The sequence below is a fragment of the Phalacrocorax aristotelis genome, chromosome 22, assembly GCF_949628215.1.
Source record: "Phalacrocorax aristotelis chromosome 22, bGulAri2.1, whole genome shotgun sequence".
Taxonomy (NCBI): Eukaryota; Metazoa; Chordata; class Aves; order Suliformes; family Phalacrocoracidae; genus Phalacrocorax; species Phalacrocorax aristotelis.
The window spans coordinates 2,474,731-2,496,689 of NC_134297.1; the positions used below are offsets into that span (position 1 = coordinate 2,474,731).

Below are 21,959 nucleotides of genomic sequence, written 5' to 3' on the forward strand. Positions count from 1 at the left end.
ATCAAATGAAATGAAAAAGAGGCTACTGCACAGACTCTGCTATTAATTTATATAAAGCGTTAAATAACAATTTTTACAGCTCCTATGAACCTGCTGTAAAATTCCCACTCTGAGATGCTGAAGAGCCATGAAATACAGAGAACATGCCAAAGAGCAGATTAATAGACTTCCGTCTCTAGCTTCAGAGAATCTGTTTTCCACACAGTTCCATCTGCCAAAAATCCCCACCTTACATTCATATTTGATAACAAACAGTAGCCTAATACTCTGAAAATCATTGTTCTAGAACTCATATAGCTGAATTTTCCTTTTCCTCGATGTTAATTTATCCATTACCCAACCTTTCTGTAAACTCTTAAACCATGTGAAAAAGATGCTAGAGGTGGAAAAGTGGTAAAGGAGTGAAGGAATGAATGTTTTATATTTTGTTTAAGACAAAAACCAAAGGTCAATGAAAAAGCAACAAACACATCCAGGAACTGGGAAAGCTACTCCATTAATACATACATTGATAAGAAATCCTTCGTAGTCCATCAGTAAAATCCCATTTCATAGGCAAAGATAACCTATGTTGTTTTTTTGGGGGGTGGGGTTGATAGCAATGACTATGGGTTCATCTTCTCTAAGTTTCAGAGGATAAAATTCTTGCTCAGGAAATAGTTTTCATCTCAAAGGTGAGTGCTCATTTTAAATGATTGTGTAGATTTCCTGTTCTGTTAAAGATGACTCGAAAGGATTTAAAAGATCTTTCCTGAGGGTGAAGTTAATCCTCAGAATTAATTGCCTAGTCTTCCTAATTTTGCTGTAGTATTGCAGAGAAAAGGGTGACTCTCTGTGACACAGATGTTAACCAGATAAACAGGTATTACCTCTTCCTTTACAGATCTTTAAGGGCACTGTCTTCATACTCCATAGACAAAAAGGTGAGCAGCTTTTAGAGAGCTGCTGGCACATTTAATGCTTTTCTGCAATTTTATTCTTATAGAAAGCATCAGAGATGAAGAGACATTTTCAGTTCATCCATTTCAGAAATGCCAGAGAGGAAATTCAAGGGTAGAATAATCCAGCAGTGATCTACAACTCAGAAATGTTTTATTACTTTACCTTTCTCAGACTGATTGGCTATCTATTCACCTTTCCTTCTCAGAACTAGCAAGCTTACTCCTATAGAAACCAACTTCTTACAGCAGTTAACCTTCCTTTCCTGCTCCTGTATTATTGATGACTGAAGTTCAACAGTCCTCCAAATAAAGATGTTATCTAGCTTTCCCACTTCAGGTGTCACTGGGCTAAAGTTAGTATAGAAGGATTCATAGAATTGTAATGAATTGACAACCGACAAAATGATTTCCAGTACTAGCAACATCTGCTGTGTCTAAATTTATAATTAAAATTAAATCATGCATGCAAAAAGAAAAAAATCAATAAGCTTCCATTTTGAGTTTTTCTCATGTTGAAAGAAGTTATTTGATTAACTCTGTTTTAACCTGAACATCTGGCAGCATTGTAGACACCCACAAAAAATTACTGTAACTCTAAAAATTATTTCCTTTTTCCTAAAAGTGTAATAGAACTAATCTGGGAAATTTTAGCTACATGTACTGTGATATCCATAATGCAAAAGTATTACATGCATTACCACTCTGATTTTCTGTACCTTAAGCACAGCAGGATATCTTGGGCAGCAGCAACTGATTTACTGGAACTGCCTTCATGAAAATAAGGTGTTACTGAGTGTCATCTACATTCTGAGTACCTGCTATTTTGATGTTCATGTTATTGTCAAGCAGAAGATTTTCAGCCTTCAGGTCACGGTGAACAATCTTTCGACCATGGCAATACTCCACTGCTGAGAGGATCTGCCAGAATTTGCGCCTGGCCTCAGCCTCACTTAGACGGCCATGGCTGGCAAGGTAATCTGTTAAAATAAAGCAGGTTTAAATAGATTAGACAGCAAGTGACAGCCCTAGAACTGAATTATTTCTCTCCAATAATTAGCACTAGGAAACTCAAAAAGTACTTCAGCCAATCCCAGTTTCCAACCCATTATTCTTGTATCCTCCCCTCCAAAAGAATGAAAAAAAGAGTAAGAAAAGGCTGCTGCATAATGAAGCTTTACTCTCAGTTCCTTCTTTTATAGTTAACTGACTATTCTGATCAATCTTTTTGTGTAACACAACTCTTGTGGAATGGGGAATACTTGTAATGACTGGCTTCAACATCATGAGATACTTTAAGCTTTAGCCTCCTATCAGTTCATGTAAGCTTCACGCCACACATCTCCCTGTGGAGCCTCAACAGAGGCTGTGTGGTGGCTAAATTTTTTTTTCTCTTGAAATAAAACAAGTACCCGTAAGGTACTCATCCTGACCTCCCTCTTGTCTTCATTGCATCACAAGCAGAAAGAACATTTTGTTTTCGTATTTGAGTATGTTGTAAAAACTAACATCAGCCCTGAAACAAGTGATAGCTCTGAAACTGAAGACTTCATTTATTCTCGGGAACAAAAACAAGTGAAGCAGCAGCTGTGTGAGTCTTGACAAAAACAGCTTCTACAGCCAATTCTATTCTTTCTCTTACAAGGCATAAAATCAAAGAATCAGCTCTTAGGGTGGTTGTAGAATTGCCTTCCACATCCTACAAAGAATGCAGTTAATGGCCAAGGTGCAACAAACATATAGATATTGTACGCAGTGATCACAGGCAAGAGCTGAGCATATACACACATAGCAATCTCCAGCCGCTTGCTGCATCACAACTAGTACTGAAGCTAAAAAAAAAACCAGTGAGCAAGAACTAAACTGCTGGAGCTGCCGCCAGCCCCTCCTAATTATAATTTATAAAGAGGATTCATAATTTACAGACCAGCTGACACAAATATTTGTCTGATTTCAGTTAGCAGGTTAAAACAGCTGCTTCTGCAAGTTGAAAAGTGAATGTGATGTAATGGAGGTTTTGAGCCTACTTCTGTTTATTTGTAAGAATCTCTGACAAAATCCTTAAGTAAATTAATTAATTGTATCTTCTAAACTAGTTATGTAATCTCAGCATCATCTTGCCCAACAAAATGCCAAAGCAGAATACCTGGCTTTGTTAGGTTGTGGGGTTTTTTGTTCGTTTTTCCTTTTTTTCTTTTTTGAAAATAACATATTGTTTATGGGCTTTATAGGTGCTTGCAACAATTTCATTTAAGCTTTTCTGCTTTCTTTATGGTAAGCAGAGAAGACCTGAGAAGCTCACATTAAAAACATTCTAAAGCCTGAATATGCATTTCCAGTAAAACTTCATGATGGTGCACTTCTGCTGCATTGTTACTACAGATAAGGACAAAGAAATATGTTGTTCAGGAGGAAGGGGCACAGACCCACCCACAGACCATGAGGATTTTTGCAGATGTTCAGGAAAACATGAAAAATAAATTATTTGTTGTTGGATTATATAAACCCGACCACTTCACTGACCTTGCATTCTTATACATCACAAGTTCTCCACTGCCACTTCGGTCACTAGACTATGCCACCATTAAGTGCTCCAGACAGTGTCATACTGATTATAAAAATGACTTCTGAATTATATTTTCACTCAGTTTAAATAAGCAAATGCAATCATTAATACACTATCTTCTTAATATGATCAGTAGAACAGGCTTATTTCAAAGATGTTTTATAGGGAGATCATTTAGGAAAAAGTTCTATACCCCATTTCTGAGGTAACTTAACTTTGATTTACTTGTGGTGGGATTGAAAGGATATCATGCACTGCTGCTACTACCTCGCAAGCACATTCTGCAAGCGCACAAGCACAGAGGTGGCTGCTCCTGAACCATCTGAAGAGACAGACAGGAGACCTCAGTTACAGTCTACCCATTTCAACAGCCCCCCAAAAACCAGTTTTAAGCAAAGAACATTAGGTCTGTTCTCTGGAACCTGCAGATCTGAAAACTCTCATCAGAGCTTCTAACCTACCTAAGACTTAATACGCTTTCAGCTGGTTTACCTTGGCAAAGCAGAAGAACAAACAAAAGCCTGGCAGTAAGGGGAGATCATAATATTTACAAGCTAAATACCATTCAGGCACAAAGTGACTGACAAATCATATGATATCAAGGTGAAGTTGGATATCAAAGGCACAAACTAGATCACCGAATGCAAGTCAGCCCTTTAAGGTGTCAATCCATCATTCATTAGCTTGCAAATAGGAAAGGCTGGGATACAGGCAGTGTGCCAATCCCTGCGTCACAGAAGACAGCTGAAACTTACTAGATACATTCTGCCTCAACTGCTAGAATCTGGGCACTGTTTAAATATGTGTGTCTATACCCCTGGAGCTAAGAACCATAACTTTTTAGTTTTTACTGCAGATACCTAGAGGAAAGCACCCTGTTATGTCTTGCAAGGACTGAAATAGCAGAGCCACCTATGCTTTGTAAGTGTATCCTTTGACAAATCTTACCCTAATGTCATACCCTCTGGCTACATGTTTCTATAGTAGGGTTTTGGGTGTTTTGTTTGTTTCATTTTTTATTCATTTTTCTATAATAAAATAGAAACCAGAAACTATCTTAGGTTCAGATGGATCCACAGCAGAAAGCAGCAGGACTTTTGTCACAAGGCAGCTTCCTGTCCAGCCTTTTCAGTAGTCCAAAGTACATCTGTTTCCTGGCAATTGAAAGATTAAGATGGTATTTACTCTAAAACATAGGACTTGGAGACATTGTCTAGCCAACCCAGTGGTCAATGCTTTTCATTTGAAGCACAATCCTTCATTTAAGTGGGCAATTGTACACATTTTAAATTTGGAATTCTAAGGCTCTGTTAAAGAGGCACATACGTACCAAAGTGTGTCCAGTTAAGAATTACAAAGATGATCAAGGGACTGGAGCGCTTGTCATAAAAGGGGAGGCTGAGACCACTGTGGGCGTTCAGCCAGAGGAAGACAAGGTGCAGAGGGGAATCTTTTTGTACCTGACAGGAGGAAGATGACAAAGCCAGGCTCTTCTCAGCAAAAGTACCCAGCAAAAGGACAAAAGGCAGAGGGAACCAACTGAAACATAGCAAATCCAATTTAAACCTAAGAAAAAAAAGGTTTTTTTCCTGTGCAAGTAGTCAAATGCTAGAACAGGTTAGCTGGAGATTGTAGCCTTTACCCATGGTCCCGAGCAACCTGCTCTGGTTGACCCTGCTCTGAGCCACAGGGCTGGACTAGACATTCTCTACAAATCCCTTCCAACCTCAACTCTCTGTGATCTGGGTTCAGAGGAACACAGTCAAGACATCACTCATCTGCTTCAAGCTTAGTAAGGAACAAATAATCCCATACTAGGGGACACATTATATTTCTAGTCTTACGCACGCCTATTAACAGAAGCAGCAATAATCATTTAGAATTTCAGCTCAGGAAACCTACATTAACCGTTAGAAAGAGTATTTATAATTAAAAACCCCTCAGATCCTGAATAGCTCTGTCTAGGAAGGTTACTGAATCTCTCTAGGGACATTTCCTAGAATGGTGCAGCTGATCCTGCGCTAAGGCTGGGACATACAAGAGAGCTGCTGAAGCACATTCCAGCTTAGCTTTCTGCATCTCTGCTCGAAACATGCATGAAACTGTCCAGGACAAACTACTAGGTAAAACCAATCTTACAGATACAATTAAATACTAATACTCTAAGAAGTCAGAGATGTCTGAATGCCTCATTCATGTTGGAAGCATTTCCAGAGATACTTCAAGTTTATTCGTTGCTTAAACAGGCACAAGATGCTGAGAAGTTGACATAAGCATAGGGGTTTATACTATCAAACATGTCTCCTTAAGGCTTAGTATTTATGCTGAAATACTCTAAAACTTGTAAGACTGTCTTCTATATCAGCTGAGCCATGATACTGCAATATTGTGATGGATTAGTCATAAAGGGAATCTTGTTCTCAGCAACATTTCATTTGAGGACAGAAGAACAATACTTCAGCTTCCCTAACGAGTAGAACAAAATCCAGAACAGAATTTAGGGCACTTTGGATCAAAGTGGATCACAGTTTTGGACAAACTGTGCATCAGTTACTCTATGTTTCCAAGAGAAAACTCAGGAAAGTGCCAATAAAACTGTAACAGCACTGTTACTTTTCCATTTGCACAACCATATCACACTCTGCATGACTAGTTACTGTACATATTTAATATAGTAGTGTTTTTATATCTAGCTGCTGTTTTGTGTAAGAAATGTCTTTCCAAATATTCACCAGTCTCTCTGCAAGTTCACTGCTTTGCTATTCCAAAATGAGATTCACTTTGAGATCTGCTTCTCAGGGAGCTTTGGTTGTTTGTGTGTAGAAGATGAAACCCACTACACTGCCTGGGCTGATATATTTTCCCATACAACCATTGGGCAGTCTGTGAATACACAAAAGCCTGTAGCAAAAGCAGGCTTTATCCCAAGGTACTCTGTGGGACAAGGGAGGCAGAGCATAAACAGGACTGACTCAAGGTGCTTATTTTGCATTTCTGTGCATTACTATCATCCCATGAAGTAGTTTTTTTTAAATGCAGTAGTGAGTGCCCTGGCTGACATCTGGCAAGAGTAAGAAATAAACATTGTTTCCATTGTGAACACTGTGGAAAAAAATCTCAGAATAATCTTATGGTACTTCACAATAAAGCAGAGATGTCTGTGTAAGAGAAGGAATATTAGCACAATAGGTTCTCTAAAAGGCAGCAAGGTCCTCGCAACCTACTGTCCAACTGCAAAACAGACGGAAGGTTGTAAGGACACCTAAACAGTCAGGAAAGTCAACTATGACATGTCAGATAGTAGAGTGAGTATGCAAATGCAGTCAAGCTGTTCTTCCCAGGCACCATGTCCACCCGTTTAAATATTTGCCTCTTAACTATTCCATAGTCTTTTTCTCTTTCACATTTCTTGCATGAAGTAGGAAAAGGAAGTACCAGAAAACTACATACATAGAGTCACCCTGTCATGTGTCAAATGCTGTACTGAAGCTCTAGATGAGGAAGTTCTGCTATTACCGCTTGTTTGGTAGTTTCATGCTAAAACCCAGCAGGAGGCCACATGAGGAAACTGAAGGACACAACTGCTCCTAAACTTCGGCCAAAAGCAGCACATTCCTTCAAATAGTTACAGTTGTTAAGCTAGACATAAATCACACAAGCTAGTAGTTTGGTCATGTTTATTGCTTTTTAAAATGCGCATGTAGTATGTGAGACAGCAAGAGGGGATAGAAACAACCATAACCGAAAGCTTGAACATTCCCTTTCCCCTTGCTAAACAATGACATTGTTTTTTAGGCTTAATAGTTAGCTTCCCCCACTGCAGCCTGGATTCTTGCAATATAAACAAACCATTACTGATGAGAAGCTAGAGAATTAGTCCTTCAGAACAGGTTAACTGTAGTTAGTTTAGCGAACAGGTAATCTGCATCTCAGCTGTTATAGAGCCTTCAGGTGAGATGCTAAAGAAGGTTACAAGATGGTGGCTGTAAAGATACTACACAGCAGAAACAGGTAGTTAAAAACTTCATAGATCTGTAAAGTATGAAGCACAAGGAAACCTTTTTAATTAAAATTTATTAAGTCTGAAGACCTTTTTAAAAAACAAATCTAAAACTGTAACAGCATTTGAGCGTCTAGGCTAAACGCATTATTTACTGCAATGACATTAACTGGAAAAAGGCAAATTCAAAACTGCTGTTGAGTATAGAAAATTTCACCGAAGCTATAAAGACAGTGAAGAATGTTAGCACAGGGGCTGAAAATAATCCTGTCCATGGACTACCAGTCAGCACTATGACATGATGGTTAAGCTGAGCTGAAAAGACTCAGTGAGGTTTAATACCAGGTTGCCGACAGTGAACTTAAAAACCAGACGTGGTATTAAGAGAACATTTACCATTACCAACTACTGACACTGTATCTTGAAGGGCATGCTATGTTCTTTAAAGTATCTTATTCAAGAAGAGGATAGAAAAGGGACTTCGATCAACTCTCACTAATTCTGTACATCACTGAGTAGTAAAGTTACTCAGAAGTGCAATCACAAAGGCTAACTTCAACCTAGGGAGTCTAATCTCTCTCTCAGCTCCTCCTGTACTCAGAGAAGAAAAGGAGGCTCCTCTGGAGGGTGAGTCAAAGCTCTGAACCAGCCCCTTGAGAGGCCGCTCACTCCTCATCGATTACGGAGGGAACGTACAAGAGGAGCAGCCCCAATAGACTGAAGTTTGTCTTTCTTATTATAATTCCACCCACTAGCTTTCAAGTAACCATTTAAATAAGTTGCTCTTGCCACAAACCTAGTGTGTGTGTTTGGTTTCTGCTTGAGTTGTTTGTTAAGCCCCCTTCAAGTGCAAAGTTTAATCAAAGAACAAAACAGAGCACAATACTGAAATACCATCAGACTGGTTAAAGAAATAGCAGGTTCCACATGCTTCTAACCATCTTGCTTTACAAGAGAAAAGAACGTAATATCCCACAAAAAGCAGGATCATGCATGGCAAAGTGTTAGAAACCTTGAAGGCAGTGGGGTACCAGACTGTTTGGAAACTTATGTCATAAAAGGGAGACTTTATTTCATGCATTGTTAGACTTGACATGGCATATTCAGTACACCCAAAAAAAGATCAGGACAGGAAGGAGGAAAAGCTCATATAGTTTGAGTCATCTTTTTTTTTTTTTTTTTAAATACTACACTGCTTTTTTCTACTTTCCAGTTACATCGAAGTTGCCCTGGACATGGTAACCTGCTTATGACACAAGCAGTCCAATGATAAGGAATTGGGGGAGGCGGGGGGGCAGCATAACCCAGCCAACAATAAGGGACTTCAAACATTTGAGTTCTGTTTCCATGAAATCCATCCCCCCCACCCCTCAGTGTGAAAAATAAAGATCAGCCAGGCACCACCTCTCCGGCACTCCAATCACCAGGGCCCTCTACATGCTGAACTCTATTCCTTTGCCCTCTGAGTTCATTCTGCCTGGTGATGTTGACTGACAGTTTCACAGAGGCTTTCTCAGCAACCCCAATTCTGTTACTGCAACTAAAATGCATGTGAAAACTCTCATTAAATTAGCTTTTATTAAGGAAGGTCTGTTACTTTAACACCTCAATCCAATTCCAAAACAAACAAACCAACAGTACCTTCTATGTATGAAATACTCCAGCTAGGAAGATTTGACAGATTGGTAGGGGTTGGAAGGGACCTCTGGAGATCATCTCATCCAACCCCCCTGCTTAAGCAGGCACACAGGACCATGTCCAGGCAGGTTTTGAATATTTCCAGAGGAAGAGACTCCACAGCCTCTCTGCGCAGCCTGTGCCACTGCTCTGGCACCCTGAAAGTGAAGAATTGTTTCCTCATATGCAGGTGGAACTTCCTCTGTTCCAACTTGTGCCCATTGCCCCTTGTCCTGTCGTTGGGCACCACTGAAAAGAGTCTGGCCCCATCCTCTTGACACCTGCCCTTTAGCTATTTATAAGCATTGATAAGTTCCCCCCTCAGTCCCCTCTTCTCCAGGCTGAACAAACCCAGGTGTTTCAGCCTTTCCTCATTAAGGAAAGCACTCTGCTGGATTTGCTCAAGCAGTTCCATGTCCTTCTTAAACTGGGGAGCCCAGAACTGGACTCTCTCCAGATGTGGCCTCACTAGGGCAGAGTAGAGCAGGAGGATAACATCTCTCAACCTACTGGCCACACTCCTTTTAATGCCCCCCAGAAAGGTGAAGATTTCCTTAACCTTTCACAATATTTCTGCTCCTCTGCTATTGTTCTATTCCTTTCTTCTGTTACTCTACTAGGACATGCTAGATTCATTCATGGAAAATAAACCCATTGTCCTGGGTACCATTCAAACTTAAAACAAAATTGTTACTACATATTGCTGGACAGTGAGCATTTGCTCTTCACCCGGCACCTAGAGTTGTAGTGTACTTTCTGGCTGAGAACCTGCAAAAAAAACACAGAAGAGACTTTTCCCTCCCTCTGAAATTCTAACACATTTCTGCCGTTACCTCATTTCTGCTTCCTCCTCCAGAAACATATACAAGTGACAAATACATATAACAGCAGAGTATCCCATCCTTAATTACAAAACCCACTGAGAAATCATTCCAATAAATCAAGAAATAATTAATTTAGAAAAAAACCTGTACAGAAATACTAAGTCTAATAATGGACCCTGAAAGATTCCTTAATTATTTTAATGAGAAAACAAGGTCTAAGAGAATTAGCTAAACTGTGTCTGAAATTAAAGGATCTGCAAACAGGGAAAGTCTCAGAGCCCAAAAGGCTTTGCTTCTTCAGAATGAGCTAAGAGTTTAAGTCAAAGTTTTACAGGAAATTATACACATTAAAGCCAAGACAAAAAAGAGTCACCATCTGAGTTACTTCTAGAATCTTTAGCCATGCTGATTAAAGTTTTATATTTTTTTGCCTTCTGTTAATTTGTTTTTCTTTATGACCACCTCACTTTCTCACATAAAGCAGCAGCAAAAAAGCCCTCCTGGTCATGTAAATGCAACTTAATAGTTATAGAATCTTGACCGAGTATTGAGAGTGTTTCACATATGAAACCTTAGAACTACACAAAATACCCTAACTTAACCTGATGTACGTACAAAGGTAATTTTTAGATAGATTTTTGGCTTATGCTAATCACTTATGCAAGTCTGCATACCAATCTTGCAAGATAAACAGCCTCCAATGTTGTCGTTCCCAAGGCAAGTCATAAGATGAATGGAAAGATTTTGGGGCGGGGGGTGTGTGGTAACCAGACTGGTAGGCCAGCATGCAACTCATGGCTGGGCTTCAAGATTAGCACTGGTTTGTGAACAGCAGCTTAGAAGGTGAGAAAAACAGAATCCCCTTTCTTATTCAGTGTTTCCAGATGGTAATCAGTGTAAAGCAAATCATGCTGTTCCTTCAGAGAAAAGCAGAGCACAAAGAACAAATCAAAACAACCAAACCCACATTTCTGAGAAACACACAAAACATTCAAAGATTCCCAGACCCCAAAACAGACCTATGCTAACATGCTGTATATAGAAATGGGGGTAACAGTCTCAGCCCTATTAGAACATTTTCTTGCTATCCTGCAGGTTGCCAGCCATTTCGAACAAGTTTCTGAATACCAAGCTTGTGCTTGGTCAGAAGAACAGAGGCTCACCCAAATTTGTTGTCACGTGTACAGGAGCTGAAAAAAGCATTTTTACTTAGATCACTAACGTGTGTTTTGAAGTTAAAGGCACTAACACAGATCAAGATGAAATATATTTAACTACTTTGTGTCACATTTCGTATGTTTCTTCTTTGTGGCCTAAAAAGGAGCACTGCTGTATATAGCTAGTTCTGGGAAAAAATTCAGCCTGTCCCTCTTTGAGGGAACTTTGCTTGCTACCCTGGCCTCAATAGCTTAAAAAAACCTCAAACAATAACTTGGGACATGTATGCACAGTACAATAATGGAAGACAAATATGCCCTAGAGAGAACCAATAATGGCATAACAGATGCCATAAGCTTGACTGTTCAGAGGTATGACGGTTGTTCAAGCTACACTGAAGGAGAACTCAAAGGCTACAATCTGGCTGCCGTAACCACGTCTGTTACTTGTATTTAGAAGATTTTTTTTTTTGTGCCTGTTACCACAGTCAAGAAGGGAGAGTGAGTACAGGGATCACCTTCATACTAGAACACAAGCCTCAGGAGCGTGGAATCATTTTTACTATTCACTCCATAGTCTTTGGGAAGAGTAAAAGCTGATGCACAGCCACTTCACAAATTCCCTTTTACCTAATCAGTAGCAGATAATTTTAGAATTTAGTAAGCTTCCTCTATTCTTCTGGTCCTTCAAAATACTGAAGGATTCTCTACTGTTCTGCACTTTGAGTGATCATGTACACTAAGAGAAGGCTGAGCAAGTGTGACGTGTTATCTGCTCAGAATATTTATATACTACAATTATCCTGCACTGAGTTCAGTAACAACTTTTTCCAAAGAAATAGAATGAGATCTCTATTGCAGTCCAAGCTGAGCACTGCAAAACAAAGAAGTTGCATCATGAAGTATTAAAACTGAAAAAAAAAAAAATTTTATGTTTCACACAAATCTAACACTGAAGGCCTGCCTGAGTAATGAGTTTGGGCCAGAGAACAACAATGAATGTGAATTTAACCATGCAGGTCAACACAGAGAATGTAAAATTTTTTATTATGAGTGTTACTCCAAGTCACCCTGACACCCTCTCCTGCCCACCGTGTTCTTCCTGAAAACATAACAAAAAATCATGTCTGGTAAATCAGTACACAACTGCACAAGAAACAGTCTTCAGTTTACCTGAAATACTGTTTTGGCCACTGTTCATTATCAGGTTGAACGTTTAAATGTAGCTTTTCATCTCAACGCTGAAAACATGGTAATTCTGTCAGCTGAGATGAGAGTTTATCCTGCATGGTTCTGTTTAACAAGCTATGTCTTCTGCTAAAGGAACATCAGTCATTTTTAGCTTTTTTTCTTATGCTAATGTACACTATAACAGTTTTCCCTGAAGTTTTTAGTTCTAAAATGAGAAACACTGACAGTTATCACACATTTCTTGACAAATAAAGTGACATACTACAGTAAAAGGGATCCTTGGGCAAGATGAGTACAATTGACAACCTTAAGAAGTTAACACTGAAATGTTGAACATGAAAACATTCTCTTACTTACCGAAAATTTCTCCATTTTTGGCAAATTCTGTCACAAGGTACAACATGCTTTTGGTCTCCATCACCTGTTGATGAAGAAATCACAAATGAGATTGTGTGTGGGAAAAGCAAAAAGCAAACACACCCCCAAATGAATACTTATTTTTATGTTCTCTTCTGGTAAAGATGTGAAAGTCTGCCTTGCACATGCTGTTATCACAGTCATTCACTTTGTTTTTTCAAGTTACATCAACAATTTCAAGGGGAGCAGTTGCATGCTAAGCACAAGGATAAGCTTTAAGTTCTTCATAAAGCGAGTGTACAGAGGAGAAGAGGTTTCTCAGCCACAAGTGACCAACACAAAACATTCGTATCCTCAGCAGCTAGTTTAAAGACTTTTGTTTAAGGAATCTGCCTAATCTCCTTGTTCACCTTTTCTAACATGCTGATATCAGGCTGGTGCTTGGGAAAGAAGACTGGGGATAATAGTGACCTCTGTAACCAATAGTTCTCCAGTTATAGAATGAAAATAAAAAAGAAAAGGGGGGGAGAAAAACCAAATGAACAGTAGTCTTAAACCCTGGCAAAGTTCAAGGAAAAGCACCACATGACAGGATCCTATTATACAAATCAGACAGTACAGCTACATAACTACCACATCCTCAATATATCCTCTGGGAGCAGGGGGAACCCCAAAATTTAAGCATCTTCTACTTTATCTGCTGGTAAATTCCAGCCTTTCTATTTTAAGAAGAGACTACTCACAATTCAAAAACATGGGGGGCTGGAAGGAAGAGAGCGAGATAAACAGGAAAAATGAAAGAGGGTAAAGGGAAGACTTCAAACCTTTTCCATGAACAGTTGCTCATGGCATTGAACAAAAAGATTTCATAGAATGGTTTAGGTTGGAAAGGACTTTTAGAGGTCATCTAGTCCAAACCCCCTGCAGTGAGCAGGGACACCTTCAACTAGATTTCAGCCAACAATTTGAAGTTCCATACCTCCATGATATAAGTTGGGAAAAGGTAGCCCGGTCAGTTATCTTGCAGCTTCTTCCTAATGATCCACTCCTCAATTTCTTAAACAGCTACTCAGGAATGCATTATACAAACAGCACAATCAAGAGACACTGAAAGTGAAAAACCCTCTACTTCAAAATCAGAAAGTAATTTAGGACTTCCCTTCAGTACAATACAACAATTTCAGCATCCAACATATTCTGGGCCTATTTCAATAACTACAGGAAAACAGTTCAGCCTGAGCTGTCTATGGACAAGACCTTCTTGAAGTCGATTTCTGCATATTATTAATATACAAGCTTCAAAGCACTAGAAGACTGCTCACAAATGCTTTAAAATAAAAAAGGCAAGTCCTGAAAGAAATATAAGCAGCAGAATTACCAAAAAACTGACAAGCCAGCAGACAGAACAAGATGGCAGTTCTTCAGTCTCTCCTGCACCCTTGTTTAATTCTACAACAGCTGAGCATATTATGACTGAAATGTCTGAATCTGGAAGGCAAAACAGTTTGGATAGACTGTTTTAAACCAACAGTTGGAGACAGGAAGCTGTAACAGCCTGTGGATTACATATATATGAAACCATTCTTAATCAAGCCAAGACTGCTAGCTTCATTACCTAACTCTGACAATCCTCAGTAGTTCCTTGACATAAGACAATTCAGAAACTTTTAGTGTGGACACAGTACAGCTATGGCCACATTATACAAGCAAACTAGTGACACAATTTGATTGAAGGCTATTTTAAAAATAAACACCTACCTACCAAATTCATTTATAACAAGCCAATCCCTTAACAGTAAAGGGGTAAGCACTACCTAGCAAGTACCCAAGAAGGTACTTGCTAAAATAAGTCTGGAGATCCGCAAGTTCACTTGAATTCTCTTCTTGAATTCTATTTTAAGTATTTTCAGGCTCTCCTCTATCATTTTTGTGTTTTGTCATTCATTCAGAAGGAACTGTGGTAGATATTACTCAAGCGAGTTAGAAATTCAACTCCCTGAGGTCCACCTCTACTTGGTGAATCAATATTTTGAAGAGGAAGTGCTAGTCTGTTTCCCATAAGATAAAATTAAAGCTAAACAAGTCTAAACCAGGATCCTCATCTTTATTCAGTAGAACAACTCCAACACCATAGGTCCAAGTCCTTGTGCTCACATTGCCTTCACAGACATTGTCAGATGAACTTAAATTCAAATTTTGGTTTTAGCATGCACAAATCTTCATTTATTTGTTGAGCTAGGTTTATATGAAACAAGCAAGAGTATCTCAGAAGCACTATGTGATTTATTGAACAGAACACTAACAAACAGATCCCAATGGGAATATTCTCAGGAAAGCCTTAAAAGCAAGAGTTAGCTGAAGCAGAAATGCCAGCAGCCTCAAACATTTTACCATATAGTAGCAGGAACAGAAAATCAAACAGAGGAGAAACAATATAGAACAAACCTGTATTTTACTATACAAACTATGCACACTAAAAAAGTCACAAGTAAAAACCTTCAGAAGTTTCACTGTCTGCAATTGTATGCGTTATCACAAGGGCAGGTTTCTGTCTTATGTAAATACACATTGTTGTACCATAATTATTCATCCTTTATGTTAGCTGTAACATGTCCAGAGAGGGGTAATGAAGCTGGTGAAGGGTCTGGAGAACAAGTCTGATGAAGAGCACCTGAAGGAACTGGGGTTGTTTAGCCTGGAGAAGAGGAGGCTGAGGGGAGACCTTATTGCTCTCTACAACTGCCTGAAAGGAGGTGGTAGTGAGGTAGGAATCGGTCTCTTCTCCCAGGTCAGTAGCAACAGACTAGAGGAAACGGCCTCAAGCTGCATCAGGGTAGGTTTAGACTGGATATTAGGAAAAAATTCTTTACTGAAAGAGGGGTCAGGCATTGGAACAGGCTGCCCAGAGAGGTGGTGGAGTCACCATTCCTGGAGGTGTTCAAACAACAGGTAAACGTAGCACTTTGGGACATGGTTTAGGAGCCATGGTAGCTTTGGGTTGATGGTTGCATTTGATGATCTTAGAGGTCTTTTCCAACCTTAATGATTTTATGATTATAAAGGGATGCATTCAATTCCACAACATGCCTAATTCACTGTAGGATAAATATCAATTTGTCCATATCCACAACAGAAGTGAAATGCAAGATTCCGACAAAAATCCAAAGAACAGTTATTTGTCTCCTGGTAAATGCACTTCAAGATAAAGTGTTTGGGAAGCTCTTGCTTAGTGCATGCATTTACATCACAAGCACATCTGTAGAATCTGAAGTTACATATCCTCACATTTTATTACCTTTGGATAAGAAAAAAAGGCTGCAGGCAGTCCTCAACCTGCACTGTGAGCCAAGACTCAACTAAAGAAAACCACTATATCCACACAGATCCTCGAAGCTAGCACTCACCGTGCTGAATATTCCTACCCTGCTCTAGCTTACAGAGTACCTTGTCTAACAGACAGCAAAGTCTCATCACCAGGTTTTTCCAACTTGGCTCTTTCACTAACATATAATTTACAACCTTCTGTGTATTTCAAGCATATTTCAGGTACACTTGAATATCTAACAGAGCCAGCCTAGTTGATACCAGAGAATGAAAAAGACCACAACTCATGTACAAAAAAGTTAAACACTTATCCAATGCAAATCAATTCCAGAAAAGCTGCATTTGTCAGAGTGGAGACCTACCAGAAGTCACTGGTGTAGAGTGCACCCTTTACACAGAAGCAAAAGAGAGGGGGAGAAGGGAAAAAAGACACCACTAACCATACCTGGTAGAGCTTTATAATGTGTGGGTGATCAAGCATTTTCATTATCTGCACTTCTCGGTAGATCTTCTCCAGATTCACAGCATCCAGCTGAGATTTGTCAATGATTTTTATTGCCACCTGCAGACAAATAGCAAAAGTGAGATTAAAACTCCCCAACATTTTCCTCATTAGTTTATCCTCATTATAAAGGGAATGACGTAAACCCAGTTAACTGGGGGCTTTCTTCTTGCTCAGAAATACACACAAATCCCACACTTAAATACAGCAGCACAACAAACATGTCAATAGTCCCACTAAGTGGCTGCATGACTATCATGTACAACAACATGTCAGAAAAAGAACAGGTGATGGAGGCCGGTGCTCCAATGAGCCCAGATGCACAACACTCATATCAGTAGCAGGTGGGAACAACTGAGGACCCTTCATGGAGTGTTGTAAAGACAAATATCTTCTTAAAAAGCCTAATGGTGTCCATTTCTGGAGTCAAGGTAGCCAATTTGAATCCCACAAATGCAAAACGATATTTTTAAAAGAAAAACTGTTGGCTAAACAATATCAGAACATGGTGGATTCCTGTAGTTTCAACTGTCACACACTTATTTTAACTGTAATTAATAAGCTACTACATAAGGACATCTGCAGTTCATCTGTTCAGGGAAAGAGCTCTGTACAGATTGTTTGTCACTCAAATCTTGCAAACAGATCTCAATTAGTTTAGGAAACAGATCTTGGGCCTATTGACCTCGTTTTTAACCAGTGCCTGCAAAGTGAATTGCAGATAACTACACATGCTTAGGAGACTAAAAACTTCAAACAGAAGACATTTAAAAAAAATTACTTAAACCAAGAAGAAAAGTATAGCTGCTGTAAAAACCATGCAAAGGATAACAATACTAAAGAGTATTGAATACATAAATGGTGTTTATTCACCCTGAATATCACATTATTAATGCTGAAGCAGGAACAAAAAAATATAAGTCACATAATTGCTTCCAATTATAACTGCATTTCACAAACTACTGAACTATAGGAGACAGCTGCTATGCAGGAGACAAAAATCCACAGGAGGCCAACCTCATTATCTCCAGTAAGGCTGATTATGGACCCACCTGAATTCAGAATTAACTATTTATTGACTTCATTTCAGCATGGTTTTGCTTGATAACCAGTTCAAAAGTCACATGTCTTTCCCAACTACCAGAAAAATGATATTCTGCCATGAGTGAATGAACTGATCTAGGCTTAGAAGTAATTTTTGAGATGCAGGATACACTCTTACATAGCTGAAGCAGAAGCAGACTATTTTCCAAAGCAAACAAATAATTTTGAAGAACTTTTTTAAAAAAATAGGTGTGGCTTTTTTTTAAACAATGTCCAGTTAACGCAGAATTCACTGAAACTTTTACCAAAAACCAATACACATTTCTAAAAATAACGATACATACAGCGATTAGACAGAAAAAAAAGGTTCACGTCCCACAACATTTTCACCATTAATCATGTTCTTCAAAATGTAACAGTGGACACTTTGGAAGAAGTAGTACCTAAAATAGCATTCAACCACTCCACACTGCCCTCCTCCTTCCCAGCTCTCTACAACCTTCTTCTATCCTAGTATAACACACAGCAACTTAGGGGATCCTTATGCCTGATCTTTTCAAAACATGCTTCCCCCTGGTGCCTTCTGCTAGCTATTTGTGTTTACAGCGCTCCCCATAATGCATCTACTCTGCCCTCTTTCACATTACACTACACTGCACACTGAGAAGCCTACAGGAACAGTGATGCTCAAGATGTCAGGTCCTAAAAGATCTCCCTTTGAAAATTTGTCTTGGCTATGAAGACACTGTCTCTAAATCAGGCAAATAAAATGTGGATCACCTGCTTCTGCTCCTGTGTGTTACTCCCCCATCCTATTCCCATTCCTTCCAACCACAATATTAATCTGCAGTCTTACACTTGGTATATGTATAATGTTTGGTAATAAAGGCCTGGTTTACACATGCAAGGAATAAGGGACAGGCAAAGGAAGAATGGTAACATGCGTGGGACTGGACTATCCAAATACATAGTTCCCACTTGGTCTTGCCAGATTTGTACTCCCTTTGACTACTCCCTACAGCAATTGCTCATTCTCTCAGCAGGTCCCCTTTCACTCACTTATAAAGGCAGAACAGCAAGCTGCTTCCTTATTTGGTCTGATTATATGCCATGTGGCAGCAGAGGATGCAAACAATCACTCATGCAGCTTAAAAAACACCACACAAAACCCATAGTTTTAAGTCTCCCTGGCCTAATTTAAGATCACACCTAATAAAATTTCTCTAGTTATTGTTTGGTTTTTGCAGGCACAATTTATTAGCCTAAGAGTAAATCACTTCACTAGAAAGTTACAAAATGTCCAAGTAATCAAATGAAAGCACTAAAGCCAGACCAAATTCTTATACATCAAGAAACACTTATTAAAAACAAACTGTGTGTCACATTTCTCCCTTCCTCTATATTGTCTCTTTGGAATCAACCAGCAACACAAACTAGTTTCTCTTTCATTCTCCACATCTATCCCAGTTTATACCCATTATTTGGGTGACCTCCAGATTTAAGGAGAGCGGAGCCCACCATTTACTTACAAATCAATGAAAAGCTTAATCTGCAGCAATCCTGCATTCTTATCATAAAATGGTAATGTATCTTTCAGTCAAGCAACAAGGTATCTCCAATCTTGGATATATCAAGTGTTCAGGAAAGTCTAAATGCCTCCTTCATCAATCTAGAGTAATGCAAAAAAATCCTGCTGCATTTTTTGGGTATTTAACAACAACCTAATTAGAATAGTGATTTACACAAAAAGCATTAACCTCTTAGTAACTTGAGGTATTTATAATAGCTTCTTTCTTCACAGAGACAACAGTGTAGAAGCTTTAACCAAAACCTGCATCTCTTGCAACTTTTAAGACTGCCTCCTTCCCTGGCTCTGGTTCATTTAATTTCACCTCACAGTCACTGTGCATTTTCTCCCCATACTCAGCTGTTTTATGAAGCTCTCTTCAAACGCAAGCAAAAAAGTACACTAACTTTCTCCCGTTTACTCTCCTTGCACATAGGACACGTGTGTTGTACAGAAAAGCTAATAAAAGCAAAGCTATACAGGACTTCAAAGAAAAAAGTTTAGGTCTAGCATATGAGGAAAAAAAATCACCCAACCAAGTGTAACTGCAGCAAAACAATAAAGGGGGTAGGGTGGACAATTTAAAAAAAAAAACAACACCCCAAAACACACAAAACACCCAACCACCTTCCCCCAATACCAACCAAAAAACCCCAACAGCAGCCTGTTCTCTGGGGCTCAAACTACCATCACACCATCATCAGCTGGATTAGCACAAATACTTGTATTTCCTTCTTTTACACTCACTTCTCACCCCCTCTTAGCAGGGAGAGGGAGAATTCTGCAAATGTATGGCTTGCTAGTGCTACTTTTTCCAGTGAAACTTGACACCCATCACCTCATCCCTGTGAAAAACCTAGCTTTACAAGTACACTGACTCTTGGTGTTTTTTCCAATATAGTTTGGCACTTCCACAATTTGCTCTTAAACCTTGAGTATTCCTCTTACTGGAAGTACAAATATTTCAAATACAGCCTGTTACTACTTCCAAGCCTATCTACAAGTGTCTATGTTACCAGCCTTCTCCAGAGATATCAGGCATTATTCTGAACACTGCAGTTCCTAGCTTCCAACATCCAGAGTTCCACACAAAAAAAAAAACCAACCATTTTTTACCTTTGTTTTCCTAGATAAAAAAGTATCAATTTCCCTAGAGAAACTCATTTGTCCTTCTCCAGTTTTAAAGATTAAATACTTCCATTTCCACTTCAATGTCTTAATAATCAGAGCCTGCTGTAGTTTTATGTTTTCCAAGGTCAACAAGACTATGCAACTATATAATCACTTCAGTTACTAACAAGAAAGTAATTTTATGTAAAATAAAAATGCACAGAAGACATTTTTTGTCTTCACACGGTTAAAATCCTTGAACAGATCTTACTTCCTGAGCAACAACCAATAAAATTTCATTAGAGGAAAGCAGCATTTAAAAAAAGAATAATAAAAGAGGAATGGGTCATATAAATTTGGGAAGCATGGCTACAAATCCTGCTATAACCTTCACTACACTTTCTGGCCAAGAACAGTGCTTCATGTTCCAATGTTTCCTACTTTCTTCCTTTTTCCAGCAGTTTCCTACCCTGTCTCGTTGCTGCACACATTTAGAAATACAACAATTCCCAAAGACTAGCGAAAGACTGGCACCAAATCCTTCCTCTGAATGTGTGGGAGCAAAAAAATAAGTCTTCAGGTCACACATTTCTTAAGAGCAGAATGGCCCCAGAAAAATCTTTTAGTAGTTTAGAAACATTTCCTCACCTCCCCATACCACAAGTAAAAAATGATCATAGGTTTAGAACAAGTCAGATGGTTAACGCTCCACAGAAGCACAGAGTAACATTCTATATTGTCTATACAATCACCCATCTACTCCCAAAATTATAACACTAACATGTATCACTGATGAAAGTATTCTTTATTTATAGATTTTGAGTCTGGCAATATCCATTTTGTTTACACACTAGGCATTCAGGTACAACCATGCATCAAGGACTTAGATGAATACTTCCACAAAAATGTTTTTATGAAGCTATCACCAGATAACAATGACAGCATTAATAAAATGCTCCTTATTAAGTCAGTTAATACTGAACTCCTACAGGAAAATATGAGTTAGAAAAAATTATGTTATGTGTGACTTAGCAAATGTTGGAAAACTAATTGTTTTGGAGCACTACAGAATGAGCCACTGTCTCAGCAGGCTACTTGCTACCTCTGTCGTCATGTTAAGAGATGCATTTTGTGCTGCTACATATGCGACCTGTAAAAAAACCTAACAGACTTCTTTTCCTATATCATCCACCTGACCGCTATCACCTATATATTCATAAAAGTGTGTGTTGTGTACCATGTTAGTTCAGTCTCTCAGATATCTTGAGTAAGTCTAAGCATAGCTCTCCACTAATTATCTTATTTGAGATGCAAGACGGAAAGATGCACACTAATGAAGAGCAAGCTATACTTGCAGCTTAAACAGGCTTTTAGTTTAAAAACACACCACATTACCTCAATCCATATTTTGTCTTATATGGAGTCTGGAGTTATTTGGTACTATTATGTGGTTGTTTTTGAACACAGAGAGTAAAAGCACGTGCCTACTCGAAAGAAAAACTTTTGCTATTTGCAATCCTTGTACAACTCTCAATATGTGTATTATATGTGCACATAGTGGCAAGCTTCTATAGGAGAAGCAGCACAGTAGCAGCTGGCACCACTGCTTCTACAGTCAAATGCAGATTAGATATTTCCGCCTATTATGAATCTTCAGTTTTCATGTATCTTGCCAGGGCCATAGAAGATTTAGAGAAAAACC

The 21,959-nt window shown here is 38.9% G+C and overlaps 1 protein-coding gene across 4 annotated transcripts in view; it reads right to left on the minus strand.

The window, feature by feature from the left end:
- SIK2 (salt inducible kinase 2) overlaps positions 1–21,959 on the minus strand; it is a 57,045-nt gene that overhangs the window by 29,872 nt on the left and 5,214 nt on the right. For all 4 annotated transcript variants that reach the window (XM_075116446.1, XM_075116445.1, XM_075116443.1 and 1 more), the window contains exons 2-4: positions 16,480–16,596; positions 12,711–12,774; positions 1,757–1,918 (exon numbers count right to left, since the gene is read on the minus strand). In XM_075116446.1, the coding sequence (XP_074972547.1) occupies positions 1,757–1,918; positions 12,711–12,774; positions 16,480–16,596 (343 nt within the window). The remainder of the gene's footprint in view (positions 1–1,756; positions 1,919–12,710; positions 12,775–16,479; positions 16,597–21,959) is intronic.